The sequence below is a fragment of the Geotrypetes seraphini genome, chromosome 2, assembly GCF_902459505.1.
Source record: "Geotrypetes seraphini chromosome 2, aGeoSer1.1, whole genome shotgun sequence".
NCBI lineage: Eukaryota > Metazoa > Chordata > Amphibia > Gymnophiona > Dermophiidae > Geotrypetes > Geotrypetes seraphini.
Window position 1 is genome coordinate 46,271,181 of NC_047085.1, and position 22,564 is coordinate 46,293,744.

A 22,564-nucleotide genomic window follows, 5' to 3' on the forward strand; every position below is an offset into this window, starting at 1 on the left:
CCCCCTTTCTTTCTTTGTCCCCCCTTTCTGTCTCCCTGCTCACCTTTCTTTCTCCCTGCCCTCCCCCAAGCCACTGCCGCCGGCATTGGGGAACAGGCTACCACTGCCGCCGTAAAGAGAACGCAGAAGCGCCGGAACCAGCCTTCCCCATCCGACGTCATTTCTGAGATCGAAGAGGAAGTTCCGGCCAAACCAGTTAGCAATTGGCTGGCCTGGAACTTCCTCACCAACGTCAGAATTGACGTCAGGTGAGGAAGGTTGATCGGCCCGGCATTTCAGCGTCCTCTTTACGGTGTCGGGAAACAGGTAGAATCCGAAGGCAAAGCGAGTCTTATCACGGAGCACGGAATGGGCTCTGCGATTGACTTGTGTTACCTTCGCGATCTACTGGTCGATTGCAATCGACCTTTTGGACACCCCTGGCTTAGCAGATCTCTAAGCTATCCTATTACAGGGCAGTCAGCAACACCTACCTGAAAGCTGCTATAGTTCAATAAGTAAAAGCCCTGTGCTCCTCTTTCAGAGGTCATGGGTTCAAATCCCAGCACATATTTTAATTGTGACATTCTACCTTGTAGGTGCACCTTGATGATCTCACAATGAGGTCACCATTGTACAGCTGCAAACCTCTATTTGCAATGAGGTAGAAGCCATGCTAAGGTCTGTATCTGTTTTTTCTGTTTTTAACCTTTTGCAAATGAAGTTATGTATGTAATCTATATATTTTTGCCCCACAAAAATAATATTTATCTAAATTCGTATTATCAGAAACAAATGCCTATTGCTCTTAAACGGAGAAAGAGACCTCAGTGTTTCTCCAGAATAATCTGAGGAAACTTTCTATGGCAAGTGCTTTGTTGCCATAGAGAAATACATCCTAGGTCCTTTCTAAAGGAAAATCATTGAAGCGACAGCTCTTTTTTTAAAAATAATCCCCTGATGCAGCCGATGCGCGAAACAGGGCCTGTTGGGATATCTATATGAAGCAGTGAACGATATTTAATGTTACTTCCTAAGTGTAGTGAAACTGCACTGGGCTTTTGACTGCAGTCCGCAGCGATTTTTTGCAGTACTATCAGACAAGATTGACAAGATAAGTGCCTTGCCTTGCCTATTATGAGTGTTTAAATCAAACTTTAAAATATATTTAACACTGATTTAAAAATAGTACGGAGTTTTATGAGACCTAGGATGTATTTCTCTATGGCAACAAAGCACTTGCCATAGAAAGTTTCCTCAGATTATTCTGGAGAAACACTGAGGTCTCTTTCTCCGTTTAAGAGCAATAGGCATTTGTTTCTGATAATACGAATTTAGATGAATATTATTTTTGTGTGGCCATAATTATTGAAGATATTCAGCTTGTATAGAAATTGATTTTGTCATCTATATATTTTTGTCATGTGCTTTCAAGAATGAGCTGATTGGAGCACTGTTGAGTCAGAAAAAAAGGATAGCTTTTTAGCAAGATAACTAAAGCTATGTTTTTCATGTGCTGTGCTTCAGTTAATGGATCTTTTCCTCTTATCAACAAATAACATTGCTGTTTGTCCACAAAAAATAGGTTTTGCATGCAATATATCTGTTTTGATGTGCCCTGTTTATGTGGTGCCTTATTAATGTATTTTGAGCTTAATAAAGCAAAAATAAAAACCCAGAGAGCTATTTAGCAGATCGCATTAAGGACATCCAAACTGTGCCTAAGTTCCGGAAGAACGTCCAAAGAGTGCCTATCTGAAGCCTAAACTGTGCTCAAAAGTAGACTTCCTTACAATGCCTAAAAGACCCTGTTTTACAATTACTAAGCAGCTTGCTAGCTCACTCTGTAGCACACTGGTTAAACCTGTACCTTTCTATCCTAATGTTGGTGGTTCGAATCCCAGTCTCTGTCTGATGGAAGAGAAATAATTAAAAGTATTAAACAGATCCATCTCCTAGTATTACAATTATAATGAAAAACAGCATAAAATTGCCATTCTAATAACATAATAAAAAAATATTTTAACCTTAAGGACATTGTTTGGATGTCTAAATTTCACCTAAAACCTGATTCTCTAAAGGACGCCTAAAAAGTTAGACGCATAAACAGTGCTGAACTCTGCTGATCGCGATTCTACAAAGGACGCCTAACTTAGGTGCCTAATTTTAGATGCGTTTTGCAGAATCATTGCCTTAGTATTTAGCAATAATGGGAAGGGTTTAGAGATGTAGGATAAGTGCTGAATTTCATTTGTTATGGAATGCAGTGAAACACAAATATGAACCAATGCAAATTTTCATTGCTAATTTGGATTCTGTCAAGCATGGCTAATATGGTACTCTATCCTAACTCCTTTGCTCTGGGGCTCTTTTCTTTAGTCAGAGTGGTTTGAAATGGAACAGTAATGAATCCAATATAGTTTGACCTGGGTAGACTGATTCTACATGATTTATAAAACCACTAAAATGAGCAATATATTAATAATAGTATCGACTTAGTGCTCACTGATTCTTGTAAATCAGAGTATAAACATATTGATTATTTGTATTGTTTTTTGTTATTGGTCTTTTGTTTAATTATCAGAGTAAATCATGATCTCATAAGAATAGCTTTACTTGGTCAGATCAATGGTCCATCTAGCCCAGTATCCCACCCTCACTGTGGCCAATCCATGTCATAAGTACTTAGCAAAAACCCAAATAATAGTAATATTCCATGCTATCAATCCAGGGCAAGCAGTTGCTTCCCCCGTGTCTATCTTAATAGCAGACTATGATGGTCTTTTCCTCCTGGAATTTGCCTAAATCTTTTTTTGAAACCAGCTACATTAATTGCTCTTACTGCATCTCATGCATCTTTTTACTCTTGTTTCTAGATTTTGGTTTCCTTGTGTGGATTCATACTCTGAACTGTGTACATGGAAGCTGGAGTTCACAGTGGATGCTGCTATGGTGGCTGTTTCAAATGGAGATTTGGTGGAGACCGTTTACACCCATGACATGAGAAAAAAGACCTTTCATTACACACTGACTATTCCTACTGCTTCTCCTAACATCTCTCTTGCTATTGGGCCTTTTGAAATCCTTGTTGACCCTTACATGCATGAGGTAATTGGTTACATATATTTGAAACTTACAAGCCCAAAACTGTGTTTGTTTTATGGCAGTTTGCCTTTTTTTCTGATACTAGGAATAAGGGAAAAAAAGAATGTTTTTGCCACTGAAAAGCTGATGTTAATTTCCTGGAGATGCATTTCATAGGACTGGAGTTCAGGGTATCCATAACAAATAGACAATTTGCATATGCTTGATCTCCAGTACAGTATATTCAAATCTGGCTAGTGCATATTATGGCTATCATGAAAACCTGGCCAATTAGATTGCTTCAAAAGGATTGAGAAACACCACAGTAAAGGGAGAAGGGGGTGGGGGGTAATAAGGTAGCAAAAAATGAGAAGTCACCTATGTGAACATTTTTGCCACCTGTTTCAGTATCTTCCTCAAGCACTGTTCAGGCAGTGGGCCTGATGGGCCGCCGCGGGAGCGGACCGCTGGGCAGGATGGACCTCTGGTCTGTTCCAGCGGAGGCAACTTCTTACGTTCTTATTTATGGGGGAAGAGATCCTCTATAACAGATTTGTTTCAGGACAAATTATATGCATATAATGCAATTTAAATCCTTTACAAGCAGCTTTTTATAGAAACAGATTATCTCAACAAGTGTGAGATAATTGAAGCTGAGACATGAGAAAGCACTTTATATGCAATTAGAAACAGAGTGTGTGTGTATGCATGTGTATATATATATATATATATATATATATATATATATATATATATATATATATATATATATACATACAGTCTGTTCTCGTTATTCACAGTAGTACTGTTTCTGAAAATATTCACAAACTGCAAAATCAAAAATAATGAAATGTTGAGTCTATGGGAAAATAGAGGTTAGGTTCCAGTAGAGAATGACAAGGGTAAAAAATTTGTCCCCGTTACCACCCCGTCCTTGCGACCACCGTCCCTGTCACCGCCCTGTCCCTGCGACCACTGTCCCCAACCCGTCCCCGCGACTACTATCTCCGCAGCATCCATACAAGCCTCAGTACTGCAATATTTAGCTTATTCCTTCCTTCCTGGCTGCTGAACTAGAGAAAGAGATGTTCAGTTGGCAGGACTTTGTTTATAATTTTTTATCAACACAACTAATATACTATTTTATCCTAGAGTTGTCTGGTTTCTGCCTTCCTCATCTTCTCATTCAATTCCTTCCATCCACTATCTGTCTTCTTGCTGTGTCTTCCATTTGCTCTGTTACCGTGCCTCTCCCTTCACCCCCCACCCAATTGGTCTGGCACCCATCTTCATCCCTCAGTTCCCCCCATAGTCTGGCATCTCTGTCTGCTTCCCTTCCAGCACCTTCTCCCCACTCTGTCTTCCACATTTCCCTTCAGCGTCTTCTCCCCCATTTCCCTTCAGCGTCTTCTCCCCACTATCTGTTCCTCATTTTCTTTCAGCATCTTCTCTCCACTCTCTCTTCCCCATTTCCCTTCAGCATCTTCTCCCCACTCTCTTCCACATTTCCCTTCAGAGTCTTCTTCCCACTCTCTGTTCCACATTTCCCTTCAGAGTCTTCTCCCCCGTTTCCCTTCAGCATCTTCTCCCCACTCTGTCTTCCCCATTTCCCTTCAGCGTCTTCTCCCCACTATCTGTTCCCCATTTCCTTTCAGTGTCTGTTCCTCTCCACCCCCCTTCAGCGCCTGTTCCTTTCCTTTCCACCACCACTCTTCCCTCTCGCCACCTCACTGCCCTTCGGCACCCCTCGCGCGGTCCGAGCATCTCCCTCCCTCCCCCTTACCTTCCCAGCGCGTTTTAAGTTTAGAGTAACTTGTTCAAGCTGCCGGACCTTGCGAGCAGTCACGTGCGTCTGTGGGCGGAAGCTTCTCCTCTGACGCAACCAGAAGTTGTGTCAGAGGAGAAGCTACCGCCAATAGACGCACGCAACTGTACGCAGGCTGTGGTGGCTTTGAATAAGTTACTCAAACTTAAAACGTGCCGCGAAGGTAAGGGGGAGGGAGGGAGATAGATAGATTCGGGTAGGTAGGTTGGGGGCTGCGCACGATCAGTGACCGTGCTTGTTCCTTACTTTAACTTTGGAGACAAGGCTATTCACCACTCCACAGGGCGGTGGATGGCCTTGTCCCCTTACCCACAGTGAGCACTTCACCACCCCCGGCTAGCCGCTGGTATCAGCCACTATGTCATTCTCTAGGTTCCAGCAGTACACACTGCGCCTCAGAACTGTGAAAAGAGAAAAGTGGATCTTATTGGGAAAATAGGGTTAGGTTCCTGCATGGGATAGCACATGAAATACTTGTAATTCACTCTCTAGACACTTGGGGGCTATATCTGGAAGCAAAGCCTGTGAGGTGAAAGTGAAAGCAAAAAGCTGTGTTTTTTTAAACACCAGTCCATGTACACAGCTGTGTGAATGGGGAATATTAGTTGCAATTGATGCATCCACAGATAAATAAAATTGTGCATCGTGAATGCGCAAATAACAAGAAAGGAATGTGTGTGTGTATATGCATATATCTCTATCTACATATATATACAGTAAACGTATTTATGTTTCAGTTAACATCTCCTCAGGAGTCTGTACATTAGGTGTTTAATCCAAACCTGCAAATCGGGTCTTGCAGAAGTGTGATACACACAGCTTTCAGCACCTCCCACATTGCCAGTAGAGTATAGTGCCCCTTTTAGTTTTTTCCTTTTGCAAGTGAACCGTTCAGAGGTGTTTCTGCTCTGCTTAATTTTTCTTATTTTTATCGAAAGTTCGTTTTTTTTCAGTGGCTTCGGTGCCCTACTTAGGGATTTTCTGCCTGGGGAAGGATTCAGGTTCCATGAGGCCAGACTGCAGCTCATAGGGCAATCCTTCAGGTGGACCTGTGGAGCCAGCCTGCTGTGTGCCACTTCAGGGCTTGGGGTCTGTTTCCCTGGGAGCTAGCTTGCCTTCTGAATTTTGCAGAGGCTTAAGCACAGGCTAAGGGTGCCCTTTCTTTCTTGGGGTATCAGGGTGCCATCTGTGTATTTCCCGCCCCCGTCGTGCTTTGAGGTTCTCTGGGTAGAGGTCTCAGGCAGGGTCCCTCCGACTGGCAGCCTGAAAATTTCAAAGTTTGGAGATTTTTCTGAGGCAGAAAGTTCTTTCCATCCACTTCAGCTGACAGGCAGGCACTTTACAGAACTGCAAGTACAACCCCATTATTTCCTATGGTAAATTTGGACTTTTTTGGTGTGATATTTTTTTCTGGTGGTGGTTATCTTGGATTTAAAAAAAATCTTTTTTTCTGAAGCCTCTATTTGCCTCAAAACCCCTCAATTTTTACAAAAAAATCCCAGCTGTCAGCAACCACTCTGACCCAGGCTGGCTGAGTTGGAAGTCAGATTCCACGCCTAGCGGATGTGGTCAAGGAATTGAAATTAGAAACGCAACGTTCCACTTTTCAGTGTACAGTCATTAGCCACTTCAATATTTGGACTTCCTTTTTTCCAGTGCATCCAGACATCACAGTGGGAAACCCAGAAAGCTCTTTTAAGGTGGTGAAAGCTATGTCCAGGCTTTATCCCATGGCTCTGGAGTTCCAGCAGCTGTTTCAACAGCCGAAGGTGGACTCTGTGGGGGCTCAAGTCACCAAGTTTACAGCCCTCCTTAGCGAAGAAGGAGTGATGATAAATAGTTTTCTAAAGAAAATTTTGATCTATGTAAAGCCAAGCTTAGCTTTTGTATATGTAGTTTAAGTCCCCTTGCTGACGCGTTTCGCAATCACTTCATCAGGACGGGGAAATCTACAAAAAAACATAAGCATAAAGCATTTAGCTATATGACATTGCCTCCTCTATTCAATATAACAACAAGAGGAAGCACTCCTTCTCAGGAGCCCATACCTTAGTTAATAGTTGCTGCTTAATTCACATAGCCGCTGGTGGGTTTAAAATGGCCGCAGCATTCACTGTCACCCTAAAATAGACAACCTCCAGTGACGTCAGCCCGATTCGGGCCAATCACAACTACCACCCACCCCAGAGGAGAGCCTGGTTCAAACCCCAGTCTAAAGACTCTAAATGAGCGCCCAATATTAGACCGAGTTCAGGAAATTACAACGCGGACAGGGTCAGGAAAAAATATCATAAAGGGAAACATCCCCTATGTTTCTTTCAATTAAAATCTACCTGGGCCATCCAATCCGATGTCTCATTTAGCCCAGATGAGATTTATTGAGAAGAAAATATAATCTTCTTTTTGTTAATCTTCTCAGGAGTCTGTATGGCCCACCTTCAGTTTTCCTCAGTTACGCCTACTTTTCTGCTTAGGATATTTCTTTCTTCCAGGCTTGAAATTCTTCTCCTGCCAGCCAGATGGCCCCACACATATGTATAAGATTGTTCTTTATATTGTGACTGGGTATAGGCAGAGCAGGTGCCCAGCCTAGGATTTAGCCACAGGTAAATACGACTGAGCGGTTAGTGGCATGCACAGGGAAAAATAAAGAGAGTCCTATTCACTTCTGCTTTTAAATAATGAAGTATTTTATGGAAAAACTATAAATCAGTATGTTTGTAGGAAACAATGCAACAGTTATATTTTCACTGTGAAACGGCATATCTTCACATAAGTGCTTTTAGCTTCAGTTCCTTTTCTGGTCCTTATTCCTTAGGCTTCCAACTTCCAGTCTCTGGTCTTTTTGGGTACTTGCTCCCAATGTTACAGCCAGAAATGGAAGAAAAAACCAGGGTTGTGGAGTCAGAGACATTTTGGATACCTGGAGTCGGAGTTGTGGGTACCAGAAACTGAGGAGTCGGAGTCGAAGGATTTATCTACCGACTCCACAGCCCTGTAAAAAACAAAACAATTAGCTTCTCCAAAAATACAGCTTTTTCAAGCCAGCATCTGTATTCACCTGGGCAGGAATTGCACACTCCCCAAAATCTCCTGCCCTTCCTCTGGTCTAGAAGCAGGCCTTAATTTTCATAGCCTTTAACATTTAGGTTGCGGCCTAATACAGGCCATCACTCATAGGCCTTAAATACTTAGGTGGATGGTGTTTCACCATTCGTTCACCACAATAAAAACCTGATAAAACTAAATTTGAGCCTTACTGCATAGCTCAAAGGAGCGGGTTCAACCTCCCAGAATAATTCTGTTGTTCCTGTACTTGCCCAAGAACCCTTCATCAGAATTCATAACTCTTTCCTTTTTTTTTTTTTGTCACCTCATTCCATTTCCTCACAGCTTTCCAAGAGGGTTCAGCTAACTTCATGAGCTGCTTTTTGTAAAGAAAACATTTACCTTTCAGGAGGTACTGTCCAGCAGCTTTTAGAATCACTGTGAATCAAACTCTGCACTTTGTAGCAGTTTCCCCCAGTTGCAGTCTTTTGTCTCAGTCCTGGGTTTGACCTGCAGCTTTAACTGCAATGCAGTATAACAATTAAACAGCCTTTTCAAACAGCATTTCAATCCAGCATATTCCAAGTCTTTAGTCCCCTAAATTTCCATGGGGTCGTACCCTACTCCAGAGCACTCCATAAACTCAGTCTCTGAATCCATTTCTATTTCATCTAGTTCAAGATTACTCTCATTTACTGTTTCTGAGCAAGACCTTCCAGCCTGTTAGAAGCTTCCTGCACACAGCGCTGCTTCGGAACCTTCTTGCCACCTAGTCCCTCCTTTTGATGTAACTTCTGGTTTCCCTGGAAGTTACATCGGAAGGAGGGACTTGGCAGCAAGAAGGTTCCAAAGCAGCGCTGCGTGCAGGAAGCTTCTAATAGCCAGAACATATGGAAGAGGAGGAGGACTAGCAATAATCTTCCAAGACCACCTCAATGCTTCTATTCTCAACACAACCTCTTTGCCCAACTCTGAAATTCTAACCATCACCCTAGCTTCTAAATCCCTCCCCTCCTCACTAACCATCACATTATTCTACATACCCCCCCAAAAATGGTCCACGACCAAAGATGACTTCGCTGAATCACTACTTACCAATTCTCTAACAAGCCCATACAACCTACTTTGCGGGGATATCAACATACACCTCGAGCAAACTGACCAGCCTGAAATCTCGGATTTCTGGTCATTGCTTTCCCAACTAGGCTTTGACAAACACCCCCCTATCAAAACCCACCAAAGAGGACACCAGTTAGACCTGGTCACACTATCCTCCAAGGAACAGGCCAATCCCAATTTTTATTGGAAACAAGGCAGCTGGTCAGACTCCCTTTGGTCTGACCACCGCCTATGTACCTTCACCATTGGATGCCAACTCAAACCCACCAAAAGCGGCAAAACAAGAACCATCAAGGGGGCGCTAGAGTGCCCAAACAAGATGGAGGCTTAGGGCTTGAGCTCCCGTCACCGGCTCCGTTATTTCTACTCCATTTGCTTACCAGCTCCCTCGTTCGCGCTGAACTCTACAGCGGAGATGCCTGCCCCGAAGCAGGGCAAAATTGAGGCTGCATTTGCAGGTACGTCGGGCACTAAACGACAGAAACCGGACCCGCCATCTCCAGTTAAGGGGGAAGCGCCGCGGCCACGTGTAGACCCGGATCTAACGATATCGGACCAATTACAGTTCATATCTAACATGCTATCGGAAAGCAAGGATGATATAAAAGATATCAAACATGAAATACAATCACTTACTGAAAAAATGTCAGCCATGGATTCCAAGCTGGCGCTTTTGGAGCGCAAATGCCTGGCTATAGACGATCTTGCCTCCAATCAGACCATGGACCGGAAGGCCCTGCACACCCTGGAGGATCAGCTTAATGATTTGGGTAACCACAGTCGTCGAAATAATCTACGAATTACTGGTCTCCACGAGGGGACCGAAGGGTCTTCAGCCTGTACATTCTTTGAAGAATGGCTTCCCAAAGTTCTTTCACTAAAATTTGATCGGCCGCTCGAAGTGGAGCGGGCCCACAGAGTGCCAACTAAATCACCGACTGGGTCCCAGAAGGCGCGACCAGTGCTCATGAAATTGCTCCGCTTCCAACACGTGGCCCAGATTCTCGATAAAATGAGATCCATACGGAAGATTGAATGGCAGGGTCAAATAATTTATATTTCAGCTGACTACACCAAAGCTACCGCTGAAAAGCGCCGCCAATTTTTGGCTTTGCGACCCCGTCTGCGTGCACTTGAAGCACGTTTTGGTCTTCTTTCGCCGGCGAGATTTAAAATCACCCACAATAATCGCACCAAAACATATACCGACCCAGCGGAAGTGGATCGGTTCCTAAAAGAGCAAGAGGAACTGCACCAGATGGACACTTGAGTTTGTAAAATCTGCGCGAATGGTTTTATATTCAATATGAGTAGCCTTACTAGTTATTCATAACTGCGCAATCTAATTTAGCTCTTTTTAGGGCTAAGAGTGGAGTAGTTTCTCAATATGCTTCTGTTTATGTCACTGACTTGTTATGGGGTCGGTGGGGGGGGGGTACGCGGCCTCGAGCCTCCATGTTGTGGTGCCTCTTCCCCTCCATAGGCCCATGAGGCGCCTTTTTGGCGGGTTGGTTACAAGGCACTTGTCTTGTGGGTGGGAGGGAGTTGGAATGCATGTAGGGAGGGAGGGGGGTTGTGTGATTGAGTGTATGCATGTGTTTTACTTTTTGTTTTTTAATCAGATCTCAGTATGCAAGACCACTTCATGTGCTCTCACAGCGATGCATTTCAGTAGTCTCTCACTTTGTACTTAACAGATATTAGACCATAGATGGCTTCCTGTAAAGTGTTATCATTGAACATTAGAGGTTTAAATCACCCTATCAAAAGAAAGAAGGCATTACTGTACTGTAAACATCACTCAGCTCAGGTGGTATTTCTGCAGGAAACTAAATTGAACTCCATTGAATCAGCTAAATTGAAGAGAGACTGGGTCTCACATTGCTTTTTCTCTCCTGCAATCTCGTCTAAGGGAGGGGTGGCCATCTTAATATCTAAACGCCTCAAATTTACTGTCTTACATTCATCCCATGACTCTCAAGGGCGCTGGGTAACAGTAACTTTAGACATCAATTCTCGACGGTACACTTTTTTCACAGTATATGGCCCCAATAATCCATCTACTGACTTCTTCAAAGACCTAGCCAAAGAACTAGCCTCCACATCCACTGATTTCTATATTATGGGGGGAGATTGGAATCTGGTTCTTGATGCCCATCTTGATCGCAGATCACAGTCATCGTATCGCACTCCTCCTACGCTCCCAATTCTACAGCATATCTCCCAGTCCTACAATTTGGTTGACGCCTGGAGACTTTTTCACCCTAGGGAACTTGAATTTACTTTTTGGTCTGCTCCCCATGCATCAGCGATGAGATTGGATTATTACTTGATATCACAATCCCTCATACAATATATACGCTCAACTTCTATTATTGCATGTCCTCTCTCAGACCATTCAGCGATTCTACTTTCCTTTACTCTTCCTACTTCGTCTTCTCCCACCTCCTCCTGGCGCCTCAATTCTGCTTTATTAACGGACGAAGCATTTCTTCATCAGGTTGAAGAATGGACTGCGGAATATTTTTTACATAACACTACCCAGGAGTTGAAATATCATACAATTTGGGACGCTTATAAAGCGTACTTACGTGGCAGAATCATAGCATTCTCAGCCCACCTGTCCAAAAACCGTAAACGTGAGCTTACTATTCTTGAAGCCCAAATTAGATCTCTTGAACTAACCTACCATATTTCTCCTACTTCTCTCGATTTGATGCAGATCCGTAAACTTAAATTCCAATACAATTCTATTCTGTCAGAGCGTGCTGGTGTACAACTGATCCATGATGGGGCGATCTACTTTGAACACCGTAACAGAGCAGGGACAATGCTGGCAAATTATCTTAAACATAAAAAACGAGCGGGACATATCAAAGCCCTTAAAATAGCGGATTCCCTGATCACGGATCCGAATGCTATCGCTGCCCAATTCAAATCCTTTTATGAACACCTTTATACATCAGGAGTTAGCCCTATGCAAGAGGATTTTGATAACTTTTTCAAAGACATGACTCCCCCCACACTTCCTCCTCAAATGATTGAGACACTCAATAGACCCCTCTCTGAATCGGAAATAGGATTGGCCATTGGGGGTTTGAAATCAGGTAAAGCGCCAGGAGGAGATGGACTTCCCTTAGGTTTTTATAAAACTTTTCAAAAGACACTCACTCCTCATTTATTCACCTTATACACAGCGTTCTTACAACAGGGAACTAGTGATGGCACCTTTGTGGAGGCGGATATTGTGGTCTTCCCCAAACCAGGGCGGGATCCGTTACTCCCTAAAAATTATAGACCCATATCATTACTCAATTATGATTGTAAAATATACGCAAAACTCCTTGCGGATAGACTAGCTCAGGCTCTTCCTTTACTTATTCATCCTACTCAATGCGGATTTGTGAAGGGCCGTCTGACTGCTGATAACTCTAGGGTGTTCTGTCATGTGTTACAAGCTGCAAGAGATATCTCCACTCCGGCGTGCGTTATGTCTCTAGACGCAGAAAAAGCCTTTGATTATGTGGAGTGGAGATATCTTTTCTACACTTTGAAGTGGTACCAACTGGGTGATGTTTTCCATGATATGGTTCGCCTCCTATATGTGAGTCCCAGGGCCAGATTGAATGTGGAGGGGTATATGTCCCCCTACTTTTCCCTATCTCGTGGCACTAGGCAGAGGTGCCCGTTATCGCCGCTCCTATTCAATCTGGCCCTTGAACCTCTATTGCGCAAACTTGACTCTGATCCCAACATTGCTGGTATACGGGTGGGACCAACAGAGGTACGGCTCTCGGCTTTTGCCGATGACGTGCTTCTGTATGTTTCCAACCCCAAGGATATCCTCCCAAACATTCTTGACCTTCTTTCCAGGTTTGGTCGCCTTTCTGGCTATTCCATCAACTGGGATAAGACTGAAGTTTTACCCCTGAATGTGCACTGCACGCAGGCAATGGTTGCTCCGTATGGTCTTACTTGGTGTTCCACGTCTCTTAAGTACTTGGGTATACATTTCTGTAGCACTTGGCAGGATACAGTGGATATTAATGTTAAGCTCCTCATAGCCAAACTTCAAACATTGTGTGACCAATGGTCTCCAATGTACCTGACGTGGTGGGGTAGATTGGAGACCATTCGTATGATGATTACACCTCAGATTCTCTATGTACTTCAGATGTTGCCCTTACCTCTCCCACATACCTTATTTAAACGAATTGACAAGATCTTAACAAAATTTTTGTGGTCTGGGAAGCCCCCTCGTATTGCCTTATCTACCCTTAAAAGACCGTGGCATCTAGGAGGGGTCAACTTTCCACAATACTCACGCTATTCCTATGCTGCCACCTTACGGGGTGCGAGTAAATGGTTTATGCCTTTATCCAATATATGTTTGCCCTATTGGTGTACATTGGAGCGTGCGTTGGCACGGCCTTATGACCTAGACATAGCCTGTTACTCCACCACTATCCCTTGCTTTCGTAAGTGGGAGGTGTTGCAGACCGCTCAAAAAGCGATACTCCGTCTAGGTCGTACCTTGCAGCATCCCGTGTTTACTTCCATCCACTCTCCCATTTGGGGTAACCCCAATATTAAGGTGGGAACTCGCATGATACATTGGGGTGTATGGATAGCACATGGTATATGGTATATTAGAGACATATTATCTGCTCATGCTTTCTTGACATTTGACCTGCTGTGTAAAAAATATAACCTACCTACCAACCAGGTTTACTCCTACCTCCAATTATGTCATAGCTTACGTGCGGCTTTCGGCCCCACGTTGGAACACTTGACTAAAACGCCTATATCATTGACCAACAAGCTAGTTCTCTGGAGCACGAAACCGCATGTGATGTCCAAGATTTATGGTGTTCTACAGAATACTGATTCAGATGCCCTGCTTCCTGTACAAAGATCGTGGGCTCTTGATCTTACTTGTGAGATCTCTGAACAGCAATGGTATCAGCTTTGGTGCCACAGCAATAGACCATTGCACTCCGCTTCCCTCAGACAATCACTACTATTTATACTCCACAAATCGATCTGGACGCCAGTTAAACAGCAACGTGTCTCCAAGTCCTCCTCAAATAACTGCTGGAGATGTGAATCCGAGTTGGGTACCTTCCAACATATGCTTTTTAACTGTACCTCTGTTTATACTTTTTGGACTGAAGTGAGAGACATAATTAGCCAAGTCATACCATTTACATCAAAATTGACTTACTGTCTGGTTATTCTGCGATCCGCTAGCCTAGACCCACCACTTCCTAAATATCAATCTATTCTATTTGACATACTTATGGGCCTGGCTCTTAGAATTGTGTTATTTCATTGGAAGAAGCAGGATACCATACCTACATCTCAATGGTGGAATTTGGTGCTTATGTGTTATAAATATGAATTCAGACTAGCTGAATGTAAGGGATCCATGAAGGCCTTCCGCAGTATCTGGGACCCTTTACAACATTACTGTGATAATATTTCCAAATAGGACATGGTCCCACGGTTAAACTTACTTTATTTTTGTGACCTGGCACCTTATGACACTGAATGCATCGCTACTGTTCCTGGATCTTGTACTCTGGATGCTTAGATCTGATGATTATCTTTTTGTTGTCTTTCTGTTGCTATTATGTATAATTTGTTTAGTTTTAGTTTTATTTGCTCAATAAAAATGCTTGACTTTAAAAAAAAACAAGAACCATCAAAACCCACTCCTCCAGAGGAAAAATTGACCCAACGGAATTCTGGTCCCATTTTGAAATCAACACCAATCCAATAGAAGGTACGGAACAAATCATGACATCCTGGATACAAGATAGTACCAACATACTAAACGAGATTGCCCCCACAAAAACACGTAGAATAAGAACCCCAAACCAAGAGGGCTGGTTCGACCCAGAACTACTGCTATGCAAGAAGGACCTCAGAAAAGCCGAAAGATTATGGCAAAAAACTGGATCCCCAGAACACAGATTGGCCTGGAGAAAAAAATTAAAAAAATACAAAACCCTTACTGTTGAAAAAAGAAAAAACTTCTACTCCCACAAAATCGGTAATACTAAAACCAATAGCAGGAACCTCTTCAGACTGGTCAACGATCTTTACAACACAGAAACCTGCACAAACTTACAAGAAGAATCCACCTTAACCGCCAACACCCTTGCCGACTTCTTTAACACCAAGATCCAAAAATTAAGAACATTATTACCCGCCAGTCCCAACCCCCTCGAGCTCTTCCCCATCCTCACAGACTTGGATTCATCATACCCAGACCCAGGAACCAGAGCCGACCTCAGCTGGAAACAATTTGCATTAACCGACTGGCAAACCTTCAATACTTACTACAACAAGTATACACACTCCTATTGCCACCTGGACACATGCCCTCCAAATATCATGAAAACCGCCCCCCCCCCCCCACACTTTAAAGCAAAAATGATGACATGGGTCAATCACCTACTATCCACAGGAAACTTCCCATCTGAGCAAGGTAATATAATGATCACCTAAATTCTAAAAAACGCGAAAGAACCACCTAACTCCCCATCTAACTATAGACCGGTCGCCAGCATCCCCCTATTTACCAAAATAGCGGAAGGGATGGTAAAGGCGGAACTTTCTGAATACCTCGAAAAATTCATCATTCTATGTGACAACCAAGCAGGCTTTCGCGCGGACCATAGCACTGAAACCGTCATAGCCTCCCTTCTCGACCACCTCCACACGCTCTTCAGTCAAGGCTCAAGTGCCGTGATCATACAACTCGACCTGAGCAGCGCCTTTGACCTGGTCGACCACACCATTCTCCTTGAATGCCTAGCTCACATTGGCATCTCAGACCAGGTCCTTAACTGGTTTCAGGGCTTCCTACAAAACAGATCATATAAAGTATTCATGAATAACTCTTTCTCTTACTGCTGGGACAACACCTGTGGGGTCCCGCAGGGCTCCCCCCTCTCCCCCATCCTATTCAACGTTTACCTAGCCTCCCTAGGTAAACTCTTACACAACCTAAATCTCAAATTCTTTATTTATGCAGACGATATCACAATAGCCATCCCACTAACCAACTTTTCACAAGAACTACTTGAACACACTTCAAACATTCTCAACCAGATAGAACTCTGGATGCTTTCATTCAGACTGAAATTAAACCCCGACAAATCAAAATTCTTCTTAGCCTCCCCCAAAGATAAAATCAAGGAAACCACAATTCAACTAAAAGGAAAGACCTTCCCCCTCGATTCGACCATAAAAATTCTGGGAGTCACGCTGGACAAAAACCTATCCCTAGAAAACCATACCGACATCATCGCCAGGAAAAGCTTCTCGGCACTCTGGAAACTTCGCACCATAAAAAAATACTTCAATGACACTGCATTCCGCCTACTCGTACAATCCTTCATCCTCAGCACTCTCGACTACTGCAACATCATCTTCCTTAACGCTACAAAGAAAACTACCAGGAGATTAAAAATAATTCAAAATACCGCAGTGCGCCTCATTTTTGGCCTAAAGAAATGGGAACATGTCACTCCATTCTATCACCAACTGCACTGGCTGCCAGTAGAATCTAGAGTTCTCTTTAAATTTGCATGCTTTTGTTACAAATCGGTTAACGGTTCTTCCCCAAGTTACATAAATACCCACTTCAACCTTTACTGCAACAAAAGGACACCACGCAGAATTCAACTGTTCGCCTTCCCCTCGCCAAAACACTGCCTTCTCAGAAGATCCCTCGAAAGTACTTTCGCATTCCAAGCAGCCAAGTTGAACCCATGGCTGGCCCAGATGATACTCGAGGCCCCTAATTACCTTGCCTTCAGAAAACTACTAAAAACTTACCTATTCAACAATCACGACCCCTATTTAATCCCTTCACCTCACATAACCCCGGCCCCTCCCCCAACCCCTTCCTCCCACACCTGATTCCCCCTTGACCCTCTCTCCTCTTCCCTTGTCTAGTCCGATCTAATCCACAATTTTCAGTTAAACTGTTATACATCTTCCTTTCATTGCAGACTACTGTAAATTGTGGTAACTTCATTGCTGTCTGTTGTAAATTGTAAACTGTTGTAATTTACTGTAAATCTACAGGTAATTTGTTTGTAAATCTGCTTGTAACATGTTGTAAATAAGCTTGTCAATGCAGACCATTTGTTAATTGTTGTAAACCGCCTAGAACTCGATGGGTATGGCGGTATATAAGAATAAAGTTATTATTATTATTATTATTATTAATAGGCTGGTAGGCCCGCCCCGGGAGGTGCGAGGGGTTTGACCCGGAGAGTCACAGGTTTGTTGTTTTGTTTTATTCCTGCTGGCAATCGTGAGCAAGGGAGGGGGAGTGCGAGGGCTGTTGGACCCATAATAAGGAGGGATGGAGGGAGGGTTCTGCTGCTGCAATCGCGAGGGGGGTGCTGATCAGGAGGGATGGGAAGGGAGGCAACTCGTGGCAGATCCTTTACTGTGAGGACAAGGCCATTCACTACTCCACAGGGCGGTGAATAGCTTTGATCCCCATACCCACGACAACCAGTCTATTTATCCTCCATTCCTGCAGGTTACCCACGGCTATCCATGGGTAACGGTCACCGTTTCATTCTCTACTGTTAATCTAGTTGTTATTCCTTCTCCTCTCTGGCTTGTAGTGCTAGAATATTTATGGCTAGTCTCTGATTGGTGCAGTGATAGGAGGTGTGTTTACCTGGCTTTTTAGGGCTTTCTGCCTAAGATTTATATTCCCTTTTAGGACTAAAGTGTCTGGTTTAACCTCTCCTTTCTGCCTCAAGCTTGTTGACTTAACTTTTCCTGCCTGTTGTGCCTCTTTAGAAAGATATAAATAAGAGGTCAGTTTCTGGTTTACTTTTTGATTAATGCCTAGGCTTAGCTATGGGTGGTGTACAGCTAGCATTTGGCATTCCTGAGTGCAACTCAGAATTCACAGGGGTTTTCCAGTGATAATATGTAAGTGCATTATTCAGCCTCTAGCTCCTTTGATGTTAGTGCTTGTTGCAAAGAGCAGATTGGTTATTATTGCTACTATGTTTGACATGTTTTCATATTTTATTACTAATTGTTCTGTTATAAGCTGCAGAGCAGAACAGATCTGTATAATGTCAGTGGGGAAGTTCTTTGTGTTTTATTCCAGTGATGATCAATTGCTTTGGGACAAAACTGAAGGGGGCACTATACTCCACTGGCAATGTGGAAGTTGCTGAAAGCTGTGAGTATCACACTTCTGCAAGACCCGGGTTTGGATTGAACACTTAACAGATTCTTGAGAAGATTAACGTGGGTCCATTATCTTTTTTCCTACCCACAGCTCTTCCAAAGTGTGGCAGCGGCTGGCTGGCTGGCAGAAGCAATGATGTGAATGCAATTCTCCTAGGGCCTTTCCTCTGCCATGTTATCTGTTTACAGGAAGCAACATCACAGACAGATGATGTGACACATTAAAGACCCTGGCAGGACCAGCTGCAAACAACCTGTTCAAAGTTCTGCCTCTGCTGGCCCACTGCCACTGCTGCTGCTTTAGGAGGACTATTAATAGAAAAAGAGATGCTGGATACACACAGGGGTGATATGTTGTGGGGTGGGATCAGATCAGGAAGAAAGCAGGAAGAACTGAAGGCCCCTGCACTGTGGGAGTGTGGGAGATGACAGATCTGGGTGTCTGCACTGAATTCTGTGCAAATTCTGCACTGCACAGTTGGGCATAATTCCGCCAGGAGTAGTAGATGCCACTGAGAATGAGCAAGGGGAGGGGTGGGATCAGCATTAATACATATATTTTTATAAAATGTGCATATGTGTTTATTCTTACCAATATATAGATGCATGAAGTTTCTTCTGCCTTTCAACAGGTGTAACTTTGTGTGGAAGTTATGTGCCTCTATAGAATAGCCTCTCCAAAAGCTATATATGTTGCCTTTCTGAAATACATCCCAGAGAGAGAGAAAAAAAAATCAAAATTTTCATCACAAAACACACATACAGTAATGTGAAAAAATTAGAAAGCCCCATGAAATATTCAGTTCTTTCTTAAGAAATGTTCACATATTGATGTCAAATCCTTTTTCTTTTTTTTTAATCTCTGGAAAAGAAAGTGATGTAATTGCAGGTGAACAACAAAACTTTTCCTTGATTTACTCATGAAACAAAAGATATCCACAAAAATGTGCATTTTAACTGAGGAATAAATTATAACACCCTCCACATATCCTCCTACTTAAAGTGACTCAAATCACACATAGGTGTATCACATCAGGTGCACATGATTATAACATCGTTACTCCGCATTTTGAATTAAGTTTGCTCTACTTAATAACTTTATTTTTCTATACCGCCAACACCCAAAAAGTTCTAGGCGGTTCACAGAATAAAGAGGACTGGACATTCCAGTGATGTTACAAAGCACTCAGAAAAGCAGCACAATATTTCAATAGTGAAAAATACAATAAGAAACTATGACATAGTCATCAATCAAGGAACAAATTTTTTGAACAAATAGGTCTTAACCAGTTTTCTAAAGATGCAATAAGATGTAGATTGTTGAATCAGGTCATCTAACCATATTTGAACTTTACCTGCTTGATATGCCAAAGATCAATCAAAATATTTTTTATAACGGCAATTTTTGGGATTAAGGAAAGTAAATAAACCAGTATGCCGAGGAGGCCTAGTTGAATAGTACCATTCAAAATGAGAGAGGAGCATGAGGGGCATAGAGAGGGTGGATAGGGACAGATTCTTCAGACTGAAGGGGACAACAGGTACGACGGGCATTCGGAGAAACTGAAGGGAGATAGGTTCAAAACAAATGCAAGAAAGTTTTTTTTCACCCAAAGGGTCGTGGACACTTGGAATGCGCTACCGGAGGAAGTGATCAGGCAGAGTACGGTACAGGGATTCAAACAGGGATTGGACGGATTCCTGAGGGATAAAGGGATCGTGGGATACTGAGAGAGGTGCTGGGATGTAATACAAGTATAGAAAGCTAACCAGGTAATAAGTATAGAAACCCAACCAGGTCGTGAATGTGCAAGACCGGAGGGTTAGCACTTTGATGGGAAGATAGGACTTCAATGGGAAACCAAGGTGGCAAGGGGGCCCCTTCTGGTGATTCAGACAGGTCGTGACCTGTTTGGGCCGCCGCGAGAGCGGACTGCTGGGCAGGATGGACCTATGGTCTGACCCGGCGGAGGCACTGCTTATGTTCTTATGTAATCCAAATAACATCTTATAGCAAATAAAAGCAAATTTGAAAAGTACTCTTGCTTCCATTGGCAACCAGTGCAGCTGATGGTAGTAAGAGCTGACATGTTCCTGTTTTTTTAATCCGAAAATTAAACGGACCGCTGTATTTTAGATTAGCCTTAATCTTCCTAAGACGGTTTTATAAGCTCCCAAATAGATTATATTAGTTGTCAAGAATAAATAAAATTAATGTTTGAACTAGTAATCTGAAAGAAATAGGGTCAAAGTATTTTTGAGGGAACGCAACTTCCATAATGCAAAGAAACATTTCTTTACAAGCATTTCAGTAAGCTCCCCCAGGGTTAAATGGCGGTTGAGTATGACTGCTAAAATTTTAAGACACGAGGCTATTGGATATTCTTGTCCAGAGAGTTTTATCCGTAATTTTATCGTTGGGACTAGCCAAAAAGAATCTGTTTTTTTCAGTGTTTAATTTCAATTTCAATTCAATGGTCCATTTAGTTTGGTGTGCTGATGACTCCTGCAGTGAGAGTGAACACCATGGTGAGATCAAAAGAGCTGAAACCTTCAGAAAGAAGATTGTAACAGCTTATAAGTCTGGTAATGGAATTTTAAAAGATCTCGAAAGAATTTGACATTAGCCATTCCACAGTCCGTAAAATAGTGTACAAGTGGAGGACTTTCCAAACAAGTTTACAGGTTTATTAAAAATTCCAAATCAGGTTTCAAGGCGGTTAACATAATTAGAACAAAGGGGGGGTGCATAAAACTTTTTCTAAAAAGACAAATAAACACAAAACAGATAAACACAAGTCATGGACTAAACAGGAACAAAAGGAAAGGGGAAGAACTACAATATTTTGGATAGTAAAGGAGGGAAAGGAAAAATGAAGGGGCGGGGAGACATAAGGCTGGCATTGGTGCCGGTAAAAAGTAGGCGCAGCATCCTTAAAAAGACGATCATAAATCAAAAGGCGTCTTTGAATATAAATTTTTTCAAATTTGATTTGAAGATGGTAAGTGATGTACTTTCCTGTAGATAAGTAGGAGCTGCATTCCACAATGTAGGGGTGGGCACTGAGAAAATGTTAATTTGCATAGTGTTGATGTATTTTAAAGATGGGACCGAAAGCAGATTTTAATTAATAGAACAGAGGCAGCGTTGTGAAGAGTGTGGAATTATGAGTCTATTAATGAAGTAATTTTATACGTAATGCGATGTTCTACTGGAAGCCAGTGGGCGACGGGCATTAATCAATAGGGAGGGTAACATGATAATAATAATAACAACTTTATTTTTGTATACCGCAATACCACAAGCAGTTCAGAGCAGTTCACAGAGGAAGAGATTGTACACAGACAGCGATGTTACAGAGAAAACTTTCGAATTACATTGGTAAGCCGGGGGTAGTTAGATATATCCAGAAATGTTTCAGAGATATTACAAAGCAGGAAGGAGTCAGAGAAATTTATCAAAGAGATAGGTTTTAAGTAATTGATTTCCTGAAGGATTGGTAGGAGGGTGAATTGGAAATGAGGGTGGTTAGACATTTATTCTATTTGCCTGCATGAAATGAATCTCTTGTAGATACAGCCCTTCGGGGAGGGGAAGGCAAACAGGTATTACGTGTGCAAGTGGTGCCCTGAAATTCAAGATGGTGCGAGAGGTAGATTGGGGATGAACCAGTTATGGTTTTGAAGCAGAGGCAGGCAAACCTGAAGATGACCCTTGCCTCCATCGACAACCAGTGTAGTTTTCTGTAATACGGGCTTACGTGATCAGATTTTTTTGAGACCATAGATGAGACGGATGGCAGTATTCTGAATGATTCTCAGTCGTTTGATGGTTTTCTTAAAGGAACTCAAGTATATGATATTGCAATAATCTAAGGTACTTAAGATTAGAGATTGAACCAGCTATCGAAAAGAGAGGAAGTCAAAATAGTGTTTGATGGTACGAAGTTTCCAGAGGGTGCCAAATAATTTTTTTAACTTGAGCATTAGTATGGTCTTCAAAAGGCAGGCATCGGTCTAGGATGACTCCAAGGATTTTGATGGTAGGGTTGATTGGGTAAGTTAACCCATTTAATTTCAAGGAGGTGTTTGTTAGTTTGTGGTTGGGACTTGCCAGGAAAAGCTTGATTTTTTTCTGGTTTTAGTTTGAATTGTGTAGTCCATTGTTCTACCCTAGTGAGGATAGATGAGGTGAATTGTTCCGTCTCTTGTGTCAGTGAGGTTATGGGAATGATGATTGTAATGTCATCTGCATATATGTATGATTTCAAT

At 42.6% G+C, this 22,564-nt stretch overlaps 1 protein-coding gene across 2 annotated transcripts in view; it reads left to right on the forward strand.

Annotated features, from left to right (window-relative positions):
* TAF2 (TATA-box binding protein associated factor 2) overlaps positions 1 to 22,564 on the forward strand; it is a 217,879-nt gene that overhangs the window by 25,527 nt on the left and 169,788 nt on the right. For both annotated transcript variants that reach the window (XM_033934551.1, XM_033934550.1), the window contains exon 6: positions 2,856 to 3,087. In XM_033934551.1, coding sequence (XP_033790442.1) covers positions 2,856 to 3,087 — 232 coding nt within the window. The remainder of the gene's footprint in view (positions 1 to 2,855; positions 3,088 to 22,564) is intronic.